The following is a 16,506-nucleotide window of genomic DNA, read 5'->3' as shown; positions in this document are numbered from 1 at the left end:
GGGCCGGACTGCGCCTGCGCCTGCGCCTGGCGAGCGGGCCTCGGGAAGGCCGGAACCTGGAGCGCGGGGCCGCACGTTCGCAGGGGGAGAGAAGTCGGAGAGGACCGGGGCGAGGGCGGCTCGGCCAATGGAAGTTCGCGGCGGGCGCAGGCGCGGAGGGCAGAAGCGGCGGTAGCTAACGGCTGAGTGGCTCCTGGGGGAGCGGTGAGTCGGTCCTGCCCGGTGTGTGCCCGTGCCCGGCTCCCCACGGCCGCTTCGTTAGAGGGGGAGGGGGGAGCGCACGGATCCCTGCTGGGGCCACTGGTGGTGGGGCCCCTCGTGGGGGGGGGGCAGCGGGGTGTGTGTGGGGCCCCCGAGGGGTGGGGTCGCTGCGGGGGGGGCAGTGGAGAGTGGAGGGCCCCCAGGGGTGGGGGGCCCCATAAGGGTGGGGGCAGTGGGGGACCCCTAAGGGTGGGGGGGTCGCTGCGGGGGGGGGGCAGTGGAGAGTGGAGGGCCCCCTAGGGGTGGGGGCAGTAGGGGGGGCCCCTAAGGGGGGATCGCTGCGGGGGGGGGCAGTGGAGAGTGGAGGGCCCCCTAGGGGTGGGGGCAGTAGGGGGGGCCCCTAAGGGGGGGGTCGCTGCGGATGGTGGCAGTGGGGTGGGGGGCGGGGGCACTGCTGCATGTGGGGGGTGACGGTGTAAAGCGTTTCACAAAAGCCCGTCCATAATATTAACCTGGGCAGAAGCTTCAAACATCAGTGAAGTCAGACGCACAGTAGCGGTACGAAGAGAGGTCTGAAATATGAGCCGGCAACTGCAGATTAGTCATCTTGGAAAGTGCAGCTAATTCTTTGTGGGGGGGAAAACTCCTGAGAGAGACATTCAGAGAGAGAAGGAAGTGTGGGATGCTCTAATGCTGGGGATGGTGAGGGAAGGCACGTTGAAAGTGGATGCTAAACTATGGAGGAATTAACAGTGTGATGTAACAGCATATGTAGAAGCATGATGTCACAGACTGGAAAAAATTAGTAATACTTGTCACTTACATAATGCTTTTCAGGTGGTGATCTCATTGCATTTTACAAAAGAGGGAGAATCACCTCATTCTCATCATCTCAACAGAAACTGAGTCAGAGAGTGGTTAAGGGACCTGCCTAAGGCTACACAGTAATATTGGTGGCAGAGCCAGAAATAGAATCCAGGTCTCTTGGCTCCCAGTCCGGTATCCTACCCCCTGGATATCACACAGGTCTTGTGCAACTGCATCTGGAATATCACATTCAGTTGTGGGTGCTACAATACTAGAACAATATTGACACATTGGTAGGAGTTCAGAGAAGAACAACAAAACTAATTGCGGGGTCAGGAAAGATTGAAAAGGTGAAAGATGTGACTTGGTTAAGTGGTGATTAAAGGATTGGGGAGAGACATGATGATGTACAGATATTTAAAGGGTTGAAACATGAGGGTGGAGTCGAATTTCACGTGATACACAGGGATATAACTAGGGGTAATGAAATTAAAAAAGGTGGGGGGAAGAGGGGAACATATTCTGAATCCAAGCAAAGGTTCCTAACAGTGGGATGTGTCAGGCTGTGGAATATTCTCCCTGAGTAAAAGCAGAAGTACCATTGCTTGGGATATTTAAAACTAGAGTGACAAGACACTAGCAAATACAGTGTGAGAAACAATCACAGTTGGACTCTGGAAGACCGAATGGATGAAATAATAGGTCTCTTTCATCTCTGATTTATATGATGAATTAATTTGTACCAGTTGTTGTTTGCTTTTAAATTGCATTAGTGCCTAGAGGCCAAACAGGCTAGGGCCCTGTTGCATCGGCTGATGTACTAATGCATAGTACTTGACAGTCCCTGCCTCGGATTGCTTACAATCTAAAAGACAAGACATAACTGGTGAATGAGACAAAAGTGGGCAGTGGTAGAGGTAAGGGAGATGGTAACACAATAATTGTGCACAATTTTTATGATCATTTATTTGTATTGCAGCACCTAGGAGCCCCATACGTGCACTAGGACCCCACTGTGCTGGGTGCTGTACAGACACAGAACAAAAAGGCAGTCCTTGCCCCAAAGAACTTACAATTCAAGTATAAGACAACAGATTGATATAGATGGATGGAGTAGTACAAAGAAACAATGAGATAATATTGTCTAAATAGACCACGGAGACTGGATGAGGAAAGGGAGTCTAACACACAGGCAGCAAACATCATGTATGTTCCATGTTTTTGGGAGGTGGAGTGGGTTTAATTAGGAGGGGATAAGCTATAGGGAAAGAAAAGGGAAGGGAACAGGGGAGAAGAGGGTAGGAAGGGCAGGAATGGAATGAAGCTGAGTGAAGAAACAGGGTTTGTCTACACTAGAAATGCCACAGCTGCAGTGCTGCAATGTGAACACATACTACAGCCATGGAAGGACTGTAGTAAATTCAACTCTCAGAGAGAGGGTAGTTAGGTCAACAGAAGAATTCTTCCATTGACCTAACACAGGGGTGCGGCGGGAACCCTTTTTTCTGTCACGGGCCATTGACCCACAATAAATATCAATCACAGGCCACCTATCTGCCCAGGGGGGTGCAGAGGCTTGGGTCTTTCCCCCGCAGCGGGGCGAACCACCGCTCGTGGCCCCTGCCCAGCGGGGGATGCCGTGGGCCAGATGAAATTAACCAACGGGCAGATCCGGCCCGCGGGCCGTAGGTTACCCACCCCTGACCTAACAGTATCTACACAGGGGCTTAGGTTGGCTTAACTACTTCTCACAGGATGTGACATTTTTCACAGCCCTGAGCAATGTAGCTAAGCTGACCCAACTTTAATGCAGACCAGGCCTGTGAGGGAAGAAAAGGGTGAAGCAAACAGCCCTCAGCACTGGGCAGAGTAAGTCAGAATAGTCAATGGTTTTGACATTTGACATGTTCAAATGTCCCTGCTTTGGCTGCTTCTCCTTGTACCATGTAGAGTCTCCGACTGGCTCCCGAGTCCACTCTGCAACTCACGTGGTTGGGGGAGGGCAGGCACTGCTTGGGTCTTAGGACCCCCCCCCCCTTCCCTGAGAGAGAGAGAGAGAGAGTGTGTGTTGGGGGGGAGCGGGGAGGGGTTTGTCTCTGCTGCACAGTTCTGGGTGTAGGGGAGTGCCAGGATAAGGGTGGCCCTGGCTGGGCTCCATTTTCCTCAGTCTCTGTTTTGGGTGCTTCTGGTCCTACCAGGTGGAGTATCTGGCTGGCTCTTAGCTGTTCAGGAGAAGTAATCGCAGCTCACCACTGGCATAGCCACTGTAAACAGTTTATGGCTGGAACAGTATGTTTAAATATATTTAATTCCTTCCCCTCCAGCTTTCCATCCCCTGCTCTCTTTTTTGGAGGGATAGGGGGGCAGGGTTGGGAGGGGACGCAGGTCTGTCCCCCTTTGCTAAGCAGGCTTCTTGAAGTCTTGGCTTCAACTGTTATATAATATTGTGTGCTATTAAATAGTTGCCACATTCTGTGTGGTTGGTGGCTTCATTGTTGAATGAAATAATTCCTGACTGACTAGTTTATATACCATTTAAATTTCTAAAGCACGTTGGGATCCTCTGAGACAAAAAAGCCTGCCATATAACTAAGATGATTATTAAGCATATCATGGGGAAAATGCATATGCAATAGCTGTGGAAAATAACAGTTTCCAACGTCACAATTAGTAATAGATCCTTGCCTGTGCATTCTGTCCTCAGACACAGAGAGAAACTGACTAGCAAGATAAAGAATGTATAGCCCTCAGTGAGTCAAAAGTCATGTGACCCAAGAGTACATAGCATATGTAAATCCCCAGCAGCTGATTGTTTTCTTCTACTGGAGAGAGAGGAGTTTCGTCAGGTGTCTGCCTTATGTCAAGAGTTATAGAGTACAGATACTAGTAAAAATTTATCATTAGACTTTTTTTCTTTTTGGTATCAGGCGTACTAGGATTTTGCCCTTTCCACAGTTCATTTGTTTTTTGCTTGGGCTTTAAGAGATAGAAAGAGCAAACAAACAAAAACTAACCTACTGTCTTGAATACAAAGGACAAACTTACAAAGATGGCAACCCCGAGGCTGCCTGAGAATCCTGAATCTGCAGACAGAGGTAAATAACTTGATATATAATATTTATTATTCCAATTATGGTGGCACGGTTGAAAGACCATAGTTAAGCTTGCATCAGAGATTTTAGTTTAATTATGTATTGGATCTGGGAGAAAATGTTGTTTGAATGGGAAGCTATTTGATCTTTAAAGAGACAGGAAGGATGGTCTTATGGACTTTTTCCCAACCCCTACAAGTGGTTCATATCCAATCTGAGATCTGGCAAAAGTTTAGAGTCAGTTGCTTTATTCAAAACTGTCCTTATGTTCCTATAGTCAGAATGCGAAGAATGGCCATACTGAACAGTAGGAGGATGCATTATTACCAACCGGGCCCGACAACTAGGAAACAGCTTGTTCCAGTGGGTAGGGCACAGGGCTGGGAGTTGGAAAACCTTGGTTATTTCTCAGGCTCTGCCACAAACTTCCTATGTGATCTTGGGCAAGTCTCTTAATGGCTCTGTGCCTCAGTTTCCTCATCTGTAAAATGGGACTGATATCCCCTTACTTAACGGAGGTATTGTGAGAAGTGTATTAATATTTGTGGTAGACGAGGTGGCTGAGGTGGTAATATATTTTATTAATATTGTTATATCTTCAAGACTTTGGTCCACTAGAAGATATTACTTCACTTGCCTTGTGTCTCTGATATGATCGTTAATATTTCTTGAGGCAGAAGCTAAGTACTGTGTAACTATTTTGTTTGTTTTAATTTTTTAAAATAAGTACTTACAGGTGAATGCCAGAATGGTAAATAGTCTGTCATTTAAATAAATAGTAACAGAGAGGGTGAAAACACTTATTGGTCTCTAAATTGTTGTTCAAACTGTAATTAAGGGTATACAGTCAATTTGAAATCTAGTCAATTTCAAAAAGTTAGGCCTGGTTTACACTTAAATGTTATACAAGTCAGTTAGGGGTGGGTTATTGTTTTTGTTTTGTTTAACTAACTTAAGGGAACCAATATAGGTTATACTGGTATAAGCCCTAGTGTGGACATAATTATAATGTTATAACTGTGCTTATACTAGCATACCTTATGTCTGTTCCCCAAACCAACTTAATCTATACCAGTATAAATACTTCTATACTGGTATAACTGCTTCCACGTTAGGAGGGTTTTGCTGGTTTAACTGTACTGGCAAAAACCCTTAGCTGCACCTGCTCTGGAGTATCCCTGCTAATTTTTGTGGTTTTACACTCACACTTCACCGTTCTTTAAAAATATTTTTCTCATCCATCTTTCTGTGTGAAAGACTCACACAAACAAAAGAAAATGACTGCCTATATGTAGGAAACAATAAAATTGACTAAGCACAAAGTGTTGTCATGCGCAGAGTAAACAAACTAGAAAAACAGATAAATATGTTGGTGTTTTTTTCTCTTCAAACCTTTCAGGTATAAATCTAATGTATTAGATATAACAATAGTAAGTAAAACATTTCTTGAGATAATTCTTTCTAAGCCTCACAGTACTCTTGTGAAGTAGAGAAATATCACCAATTTATAGGTGGAGAAACGGAGGCTAAATGTTTTAGCAACTTGTTCAAGTCACACAGCAAATCGATGGCATAGAACTCATTGCTCTTAGTTCTCAGCCTTGTGATTGGTCTGTTGGCTAACACTGCCTATATTTACTGGATTTCCTTGTTTATTTTGTCTTCAGCCCCAAAAGTAGCTGACTTGAAGTTGTTGTAAAGGAGATACTATGCTGTGTGTGTCGGATTGTAATCCTGCTAGGACAAGCAGTTACAATTCCAAACATACATCTTGCAAACATCTGCTATGGGCTGGATTCTGGTGCCCTTACTCACATTGTTTTCAGTGCGGCTACCTGTGGAGTAAGGTACTAAACTTGAGTGTGTCAGAATCTGGCCCCGCGTGAGTAGTCCTTATGCAAATAGGCCCGTTGATATAAATGTGGTTAATAGTGTGAGTAACCAAGGTTAGATCGACAGGTAGGAATGTCCGTGCCAGGGGGTGTGTATGAATGTATGTGCTTAGATATACAAGATCTGGCAACTAGTTGTATCATGCAGGCCATAAGAGAATCAGACTGATGACATTCAAAGCAAGAAGATTGTTAACTTTTTGTCTTGTATTAGAATTCCTGAAAATTCTCACAAGGGGAAGCAGATCACAGTTGAAATCAAACTAGTCATTAGTGTCACAGCATAAATTGCTGTCTAGATTAATCTGATTTTGGAGGCTATACAGTGTAAATAATCTAACTTTTAATTGCTTACAGCAAATAAAGTACCATAGTACCTTATGCCTGTGTTTCAACACTGAGGATCTGTAATTTTTGTTATAGTACATCAAAGACTTCAATAAGATAATTAATACATGAGCATTTAAATCACTATTATTCAGTGTCTGCTCACAAGACGTAATATAAGTAAGGAACACAATGTGGCTGTTTATATAACTTGTGGAATGTACAAATTCTTACAATTTGAGTATTAAAATTCTGGGGGAATGAAAGAAATTTAAAGAGGAACAAGGTGGGTCACAGGACAAAAGAAAGAAGCAGAGGACTACCAGAGCAGGAGATGGTCCAAATGTATTTTTGGAAGCTGTGTGCTTGTCTCCCTCTCTCCTTTTGCACCAAAGACATGTGCACTAAAGTTATGATTCCATCTTTGAGTTTTTGACATGAACAAACCATTCTTCAGGGATACGATTTAATCAGAGTCCCTTGCTGGACTTACAGATAGTTCCATAAAATTGTTGATTATTCTTGCTATTGTGACATCATAAGTTGCCAGTGAAGTTTGGGTAGGCACTGGACCCACAGGTCAAGTGATATTACCGTAGCCCAAAATTCAGCAGTTAAAACATTCTGTGCTACTCCTCGCATATTGGAACACTGTTGGGTCTCCCAGTGTCTCCTACTCCTTCCCCCAGTGTCTCCCTCACCTCTGCCCTTTAGCGTTGCCTGCCTTTAGCCCAGATGTGTGTTCAGAAGGCAAAGCTGCTACAGCAGCTACGTTCTGTCACAATTTGTTTAACAGCTTTGCCCATCGGTCCTGAGCTCTTTGAGGACGAGAGTGGCATCCTTTCAACTCTGTTGTGTGCTTGGCTGTTGTATTCCAGCAGGATAAATTTAAGCGTGGAGGATGATGATGATGATTATTGCATAGAATAAATTGTAGGCATCATAATGACGGCTGTATTCATCTCTTGGTCATCTCTGGTTTCATGGAAAACATAAAAGCGCTGAAAAAAATCACTTTCTGCCAGTTGTTTACTGACCAGATTCAGAGAAAGGCCTGACAGGAGTAGATGTGATCAAGGACAAGTAATTCCTTTTATGCCCATGACAAGCATGTGTGTTGTGTAATGGGTGTCAGGTTCTAGAACCTTGCGCAAAGATGTGGAGCTATTTAGATGACTCATCCTGGCAGTCAGACCAGGTGGATCCTGTTCACTCTAACTCAATTTATAAAAGGTTTAGGTTAAATACCCCTCTGAGGCCAAGGCGGGGTGGGCAAACTTTTTGGCCCGAGGGCCACATCTGGGTATGGAAATTGTATGGCGGGCCATGAATGCTCATGAAATTGGGGTTGGAGTGCAGGAGGGGGTGAGGGCTCTGGAGTGGGGCCAGTAATGAGGAGTTCAGGGTGTGGGAGGGGGTTGAGGTGCGGGGGGGGGGTGAGGGCTCCAGCTGGAGGTGCAGGCTCTGGGGTTGGGGATAAGGGATTTGGGGTGTAAGAGGGTGCTCCAGGCTAGGACCGAGGGGTTCAGAGGGCAGGAGGCGGATCAGGGCTGGAGCAGGGGGTTGAGGGTGGGTGGGTGAGGGTTCTGGGGTGGGGCCAGAAATGAGGAGCTCAGGGTGCGGGAGAGGGCTGCAGGCTGGGGCAAGGGGTTGGGGTGTTGGGGGAGGTAACAGCTCCGTCTGAGGGTGCAGGCTCTGGAGTGGGGCTGGGGATGAGGGGTTTGGGGTGCAGGAGGGTGCTCTGGGCTGGGATCCAGGGGTTTGGAGGATGGGAGGAGAATCAGAGATGGGGCAGGGGGTTGGGGCACTGGAGAGGTTCAGGGGTGCAGGCTCTGGGTGCCGCTTACCTCAAGCAGCTCCCAGAAGCAGCGGTTCCCAGCCAATGGGAGCTGCGGGGGCGGCGTGCGGAGCTCCCTGGCTGCCCCTAAACGTAGGAGCTGGCAGGGGGGTGGAAAGGGGGTCATGCCGCTGCTTCCGGGAGCTGTGTGGAGCTGTGGCACGCATGTGCGGAGCAGCCCCCAACCCCACTTCCCAGCAGGAGTTCAAAGGCCGGATTAAATCAGCTGGCAGGCCGGATGTGACCCACTGGCCATAGTTTGCTCATTCCTGTGCTAAGGGAACTAGGGACATAGGGGTCGCCATAGGAACAGTTGAGCTTGGGATGTTTAAGTCAACAATAAAGAAAACTCCAGGGCTGGCATGAGTTTGGATCCTATGGAGCACATGTGTATTGTGGTAGGAGCAGGCTGTTAGGGCCACTTGCTTATGTTTGCCCAAAGAAGTTTTTTGAAGAGCTATACAATGTTCATGCTAAACAGTGAAGAATTCTACAATGCTTACGGGGCTGCATTGGTATCTTTTGGTAAATCAAACGAGTTGTCTTTTGTGCTTAGAATAATAGAAATCATTTCTGCTTCTCTTAACCTTTGAATGCCCCTGGGCAGCACTTTGAGACATGGCGAATACGCAGCTAATGCCTTATGTGTTGTTTACAATAATGTATTTATTTATGTGTATGGAAAGGGACATACAAATGAAAGCCTGGGCCGTTTTTACAAAGATGGAATTTTTCACTAACTATACTTTATTTTGGTGTATTTAAAAAAAAAAATGCTGAATAAAGCATGCATATAAAAGTATCTTATTTATAAAGCACCACCCCAGCCGTGGCACCCACAGCACTACAGATTATCAAAATACAACCATATGCTAATGATTCAAATATCATAAATACACAATATAAAAGTATTTCAGTGATACCTGATCATTTGGGAATGGGGAGGAGAGGCTGGGGAAGGCTGCAGTAGCTTTCAGAGGAAACAGTAGTAAAATACCGTTTTTTGAAAAGAGAAGTCTTTTCAAGGTGAAATTGGAGATGGATCAGAAGAGGTGGCAAATTCCACCCCCTAAAGCTCACAGCAGCCAAACCTTGGTTACCTGCATACCTCAGATGACCTAGTGGCAACACTGAAAGATGGCTGGCGCCTGGGGTCGGTTACCCACCAGTATGGTGCCTATGGGGTCATCCTTGATCTGTGTACCCTAACTTACAAGAATCACCTCAGATGTATTTTTCTGTCTTGTTTACGTGTTTTCTTCTTTCCACTTAGAAGGTGACAGCTCTGTCGTCACTGTAGAAGAGGATCCTAACAGCAAGCTAATGAATGTGGACATATGTATCCATGCATGGCCCTGTTCCTATTATGTAGACACTGAGAAACGATGGGTCTCTGGCAGACTCTCACTGACTCCTGTTGTGGTCAGATTTACAGCTGACAAGACCAGAGAGCTTCTGGTCAGCTTCCATCTTTCCAGCATCAGTGAGATCAAGAAGGAGTCCTCCAGTTTAATATTCAGCTCCCTCACAATTCTGGAGAAGGAGAACACCAAGCACTGGTTCAGTTCCCTCCAGCCCAATAGAAATGTGGTCTTCAACATCCTGGAGCACTTCTGGAGGGAGCAGCTGCTGTCGTGTCCAGGGGCTGGAGCTCAGGCAGATTCTCTGCAGATGACGAAAGGGAAAGAACTGACTGGTTTGCTGTCTGCATCCCAGAAACGTATGGAGGATACAACAAAGGTGCTCCACTATCAGGGTGAACAGTTTGATAACATCATGAAAGGACTGAACAAGATTGACTCTGAAATGGATGTAGCAGACAGGTACAGTAGCATAACTGGAGCTGAACAGTAATTGATAGTTTATATTGAATTTGTCTGAAACCTTACTGTAAGATTTTCACATTCAGTACTCACGTGACTCCCTTCCATGCACCTTTTTTCAAGTTGCAATTCTTTATTCTTCCAGTTTTGTGTTAATTAGGGAGTGCTGAGTATGTCAGATGGCCTGGTGATTTTGTGATGTCGATAATCCTATCCTAGGGCTAGGATGAGAACACACCAAACTAATTTTCACTTGGGGTAAATTTTACCTCCTCCTCCTCCGTGCATGTGAAGAGCCCCTGCTATGGTTTTTCTCTGTGAGGGAGGGGTCTGTTCAGCAGCTGCGTAACCACGGCACTGAACTCAGCTCTCCTCCCTGTGCTTTAGTGTGTATGGCAGGGGTGGGCAAATTTTTTGGCCCGAGGGCCACATCGGGGTTGAGAAACTGTATGGGGGGCCTGGTAGGGAAGGCTGTGCCTCCCCAAACAGCCTGGCCCCCGCCCCCTATCCGCCCCCTCCCACTTCCCGCCCCCCCACCCCCCGGCTCCTTGTCCCCTGACCACCCCCTCCCGGGACCCCTGCCCCACCCGCCCCCTGGAACCCCACCCCCTATCCAACCCCCCCTTCTCCCTGTCCCCTGACTCCCTGACTGCCCCGCCCCTATCCATACCCCTGCCCTGACAGGCCCCCTGGGACTCCCACACCTATCCAACCATCCCTGTTCCCCGGAACCTCTACCCCATCCAACCCCCCCGTCCCCTGACTGCCCCCCCGGGACCTCCTGCCCCTTACCATGCAGCTCAGAGCAACAGGAGCTCGCAGCCCCGCCGCCTGGCCAGAGCCAGCCACACCACCCCGCTGGCCAGAGCGCTGGCAGCACTGTGAGCTGAGGCTGTGGGGGAGGGGGAGCAGCAGGGGAGGGGCCGGGAGCTAGCCTCACCGGCTAGGAGCTCAGGGGCCGGGCAGAACGGGTCCCGCAGGCCAGACGTGGCCTGCGGGCCGTAGTTTGCCCGCCTCTGGTATATGGGACAGAGCTGGAAAATCCACTGCTAGATGGATCTTTTCACTGCAGAGGGGACATGTGAGAGCTCTGCATGTCCTTCCCCCTCCGTGCACACGTATTGAGCATGCAGCCTGCAATTTTGGCCTTAGTGCAGCTGTAGTTGGGAAAATGACTGTAGAAATGGGACCTCCATGTTCTACATGTGTTTTCAAATTGTGCAACCACTTGCTTTTCACTACATATGCTCACTACTGTTAGATGCCAGAAGAATCAATACAGCTGTGGAAGAATGAGCTGCTGGGTTCTGTTTTGTCTTGTGCCATGGTGATCAAAATGTCAGCTAAATTGTATCTGCAGAAAGTACTTTTCTTATAAGGAACAGAAAATCTATGTTGGTTCTTTTTTTTTTCTTTTTGTTTTCAGATCCCAAACTGCGTGTGCTTCCTCTTAGAACATTTAAGACAAACCTTTCATACGAGTTACACACTTAAAGCCATATTTAGGACCCTAAAATAAGTGGCCTGTTTTTCAGAGATGCTGAGTTTCCACATCTCACATTGAAGTCAGTGAGAGTAGCGGGTGCTCAGCACCTAAATTTGAACATTTTGTCTTTTTATAAGGCTTTTAACAATTACTGAGATGGAAGGCAAATGTAATCTGTTTGTAAGAGGTTGGATGCTGCAAGTAGAATCGAGCAGTGGCATGAAGTAGACTTGTAGAGCTAAGTATATTGTAATGTGTTAGAGATCTGCAGCTGAAAGCTTCCTTCTGGAATCTGGGACAGTTGCATAAAGACACAGATATAATGAAATTCAGACTAATTTCTTGTGGAAGAAGTTTCTATTTTCCAGTGGGTATAACATCTGTGAGCAAGTGTTTGTTGATTTCACAATGATTCTGATTATATTTTCTACATCCTTTAATGAAAAGCCAAGGATCTTGAAAACTTCAGTAGCAGCTTTTAAAGTTCTCTGTCAATAAACAATGATTCAGAAAGTCAGTATTCATTGTTTTTTAGGAAGAGACATTTGTTTTAGATTAAGATACATGGGGACATATTGTTTGTCTTCATGAAACTGAAGAAAGTTAGATGCTTTGATTTACAGATGGGTAGAATAAAGGCAGACATTGAACAAACGCTAATTGAGTTTCTATTTATCTACTGCATCTAGGGTTAGCTGACATGCAAACAGCCTAAAACTGTACCTAGAAATCATTAGTTTACTGAGGTGTTTTGACTTTGCACTTTTCTTGTTTGGGTTTGTAATTTATTTTTCAAACAGCTGATGGTCACAGCTTTCTCCTCTTAAGCTGAAGTCACATATGTTGTACAGAGGGAAAAAACCAAATTCATAGCACATGAACACCAATCAATTTACTTTATTGTAACTATTGTGCCAAAGTCCTACGTTAATTAGCATAGATCAGGGAAATAGTCACATTAAACTCTTCAGCCAGTGCCTTCTTTTGCAACTTTCTATAGTGTGTGTGTGTGTGTGTGTGTGTGTGTGTGTGTGTGTGTAAAAAAAGTATCTGTGTCTGTAATCTTCTTTCCCATGATATTTTTCAGTGTTGTGCAGGAGTCCTTAATGTGTGTTTTTCATTAACCCCTTAATTATTTTTTAGCCAACTTGATTAATAGGCTGCATGAGCAGCATCAGCTTTGTGGTGGTGCCCTTGTGCAAGAGCAGTAATCGATGTCTAATGCCATAATTAATGTCCAACGCAGACCACTTTGGAGACTGGTCAACATGGCAAGTGGCTCACCTGAGTTTCCTACAGGTGGAGTTGACCATCTGCACCAGTGTCTCCTTCTGGGAAGAAGAGCCAGCCAATAGCGCAACTTCTCATGCACTGAAATTATTATGTGCATAGGGTGAAATTCACCTCTGTGCAGAGGGCCAGCACACAAGTCCTTTGCACCACTAATATCCTACATGAGCCTTTAAGTTAGTTCCCAATTTTGTGGGACTTAAGTGGTACCTAGATCTTGTGCTGGCCTCCTATGCAGAGGGCAGAATTTCATCCTAGTGACTTCATTGCATTAAAAAAAAAAAAGAAAGAAAAAGAAAGACAGCAAATGACGCTCCATTAAATACCACAATAATAGATGCCTTATTAAAACCCGAAATCAATAGAATGGCAATAGAATAAATTACCCCTGAATAGAAAATAATTCCTTTTAACTGCGCATGAAGCATTTGGCTTCCAGCAGTATAATACAGTCTTGGGTCTATTTTTATACTTGAGAGTTATTTTACATTTCTAGCTGGTTGATATTTGTGTAGTATGATTTCTTTTCAATAAAGGCTTGGGAAGCATGGCTTTATAGAACCTTGTTAATTACCTGCCAAATGCTATTTTGTATATTTTTGTCATGATCTTACAATTAGATATCCCAGAGGACCACAAAGTATTATACCAGCATTTCCTCACTGCACTAGTTCGCAGTACCAAATGTTTTATAGTTAAGGCTGAGACAAAATTTCTCTTCTAAGCCTGGGTAGAATTCCCAAATTAACATTCCGAAGTTTGGCAGAGTTTTGCTGCCGAATCAGACCCAGAATAATTAGAATGAGAACCTCGGTGTGCACAGGAGAGACACTCACACTTAGGAAAGGCCCCTTAACCTTGTAATGTTTTTATTAGCACAATTAGCAAAATCACAGATTCTCCAACCTAGCAAAGTAGGTAGAGGTAATACAGGACAGTCAAGATATCCAGTATCTAAGTAGCCGTATACTCTCGCCATCCATTGTGGAGACCTAGAATAGGTGAGACAGGTGATCCATGAGTGGTCCTATGTCTGGCTTGCCAAGAAGATTGCAATGGCGTAGGCCGTGTGGTTAGCCCTGTTATAGGGTTTTATGGCCTCCGTGAATATTCATAAGGATGTCCAGCCTTCTCTGTCCAAAACCTAACTTCCTGATGCTAATAGTGTTGGGGTGCTTTCTTCCCATAGGTTATTATTTCATTTACCTCAAGCTTATTACAATATGTGCCAGTTGGTTATCATGCCATTCTTGCAGTGGAACATCTGCTGACGCTCTCATCCTAAAATATCCAAAGCTAGCAGTAACAGGCAACAGCGGAATACCAATCAGCAATTTCACCATACTTGTCTCTTACAGCTTTCTATCTTGTGATACCTTGTCATCTAAAGTTACTTGCAGGGATGGTCGTAACCAGTTCCTGTAGCGCCGGGGCTCAAGGCTGCATAGAGCCAGCTCCTGTCCTGTGATCATCTCCCTGGGGGAGGGGGATGTTCCACCTTGTAACAGGAAGGCCTTCCCAGCTGCTGACTGCCAGAAAGTTGCAGGTCAGCAGGGGACAGGTCCTGCCCTAGGGTGCACGGAGACCTGTATCTCGGAGATGGAAGTTGGGGTCCTGACGACTGCTGTGGTGGTAGCTGGAAACAAGCCCAACCTGAGTGAAGGGAGGGGAATTGATTTTGCTGGCCAGTGAAGGGTCTGTTATAGTTGGTAGTTGTGTGCCCACAACTGGATCAGGGTCACCTTTCCTTTTGCGGGACACAGGAGAGTGTCTGCCCCAGAGGGGAGCTTAGAGAAGGAAGGCCAGACAGAAGGTGAGGGGGAACAGGAGGGTTTGCCCACCCTTTTAGGGAGGCTTTTCCGCCGGAGGAGGGTGAAGGATCTGCATCTGAAATGCAAGACCCCTCACCTGTGGATCAGATTTTAAGGGAAAACTGGGGGACAGATCTCCTGGAGGGGAGAGTCCTCCCAGCTGATCTTCTGGGAACAGAAAGTGGGTTGTCCGAGGGGATTTTACCAATCCAAAGCACTCCATTGAAAGATGCTGTTCCTGCTATGCTTGTAAAAGATAAAACTCTCTCTTCCAGGCAGGAGAAAGAAAAACTTTGCATTTGGGAAGCTTCACAAGCGGATGGGGCCCAACACAAAGAAATCCCAGAGGGAGGGGCCGAGGGCAGGCATGGTTACAGTGCACCCTTGCCTTGCCAAAACCTCAAACACATGCCTAAATTGAGAGCCTTCTCCCGAGAGGCAGGAGAATCTGTGTCTGAGCCCCTACTATGGTACACAAAGAGATTGGAAAATACAGTGGACACTGGGCAAGCCAGGCTGTGTGAACGGAGTCTATCCGTCATAAATTGGCTGTTAATCTTGTGTCTTGCTACTTCATCTATGGGTTAAGACAAAGGAGTTGAGACTAATAACAAACCCTTTAAAGATGTGTAACATACCTGATTCGCGGAAAAAACTTTTGTACATGCTAGGGATGGTAGAAGTACACTGTGAAATCAGTCAAGAGATCAGTGTATTAATCTATTTTCCCCTTTTTCAAGAAACAAATGTAAATATTACATACAAAAAGTGTAACCTTTATATTACACTAACAACTTTAAATGCTGAAAACTCAGCATAACCTTATTTTGTGGAGTGCTTTGGATTATTACCGTATATAGAATCATAGAATATCAGGGTTGGAAGGGACCCCAGAAGGTCATCTAGTCCAACCCCCTGCTTGAAGCAGGACCAATTCCCAGTTAAATCATCCCAGCCAGGGCTTTGTCAAGCCTGACCTTAAAAACCTCTAAGGAAGGAGATTCTACCACCTCCCTAGGTAACGCATTCCAGTGTTTCACCACCCTCTTAGTGAAAAAGTTTTTCCTAATATCCAATCTAAACCTCCCCCATTGCAACTTGAGACCATTACTCCTCGTTCTGTCATCTGCTACCATTGAGAACAGTCTAGAGCCATCCTCTTTGGAACCCCCTTTCAGGTAGTTGAAAGCAGCTATCAAATCCCCCCTCATTCTTCTCTTCTGCAGACTAAACAATCCCAGCTCCCTCAGCCTCTCTTCATAAGTCATGTGCTCTAGACCCCTAATCATTTTTGTTGCCCTTCGCTGGACTCTCTCCAATTTATCCACATCCTTCTTGTAGTGTGGGGCCCAAAACTGGACACAGTACTCCAGATGAGGCCTCACCAGTGTCGAATAGAGGGGAACGATCACGTCCCTCGATCTGCTCGCTATGCCCCTACTTATACATCCCAAAATGCCATTGGCCTTCTTGGCAACAAGGGCACACTGTTGACTCATATCCAGCTTCTCGTCCACTGTCACCCCTAGGTCCTTTTCCGCAGAACTGCTGCCTAGCCATTCGGTCCCTAGTCTGTAGCGGTGCATTGGATTCTTCCATCCTAAGTGCAGGACCCTGCACTTATCCTTATTGAACCTCATCAGATTTCTTTTGGCCCAATCCTCCAATTTGTCTAGGTCCTTCTGTATCCTATCCCTCCCCTCCAGCGTATCTACCACTCCTCCCAGTTTAGTATCATCTGCAAATTTGCTGAGAGTGCAATCCACACCATCCTCCAGATCATTTATGAAGATATTGAACAAAACCGGCCCCAGGACCGACCCCTGGGGCACTCCACTTGACACCAGCTGCCAACTAGACATGGAGCCATTGATCACTACCCGTTGAGCCCGACAATCTAGCCAGCTTTCTACCCACCTTATAGTGCATTCATCCAGCCC

General features: G+C 46.0%; 1 protein-coding gene across 3 annotated transcripts in view; it reads left to right on the top strand.

Annotated features, from left to right (window-relative positions):
* The first annotated feature begins 96 nt into the window (after positions 1-96).
* The window catches only part of SNAP47 (synaptosome associated protein 47), a 38,182-nt gene continuing 21,772 nt past the window's right edge, over positions 97-16,506 (top strand). Inside the window, exons 1-2 of one of the 3 annotated variants that reach the window (XM_074946438.1) lie at positions 97-204; positions 9,430-9,979. In XM_074946438.1, the coding sequence (XP_074802539.1) occupies positions 9,480-9,979 (500 nt within the window). In that variant the 5' untranslated portion in view covers positions 97-204; positions 9,430-9,479. Of the gene's footprint in view, positions 223-9,429; positions 9,980-16,506 lie in introns of all 3 variants that reach the window. The other 2 variants (XM_074946440.1, XM_074946439.1) reach the window with 2 other exon arrangements.

Source organism: Natator depressus, chromosome 2 (assembly GCF_965152275.1).
Source record: "Natator depressus isolate rNatDep1 chromosome 2, rNatDep2.hap1, whole genome shotgun sequence".
NCBI lineage: Eukaryota > Metazoa > Chordata > Testudines > Cheloniidae > Natator > Natator depressus.
The sequence above is the reverse complement of the archived record's forward strand: the minus strand, read 5'-3'. Positions and strand labels throughout refer to the sequence as shown.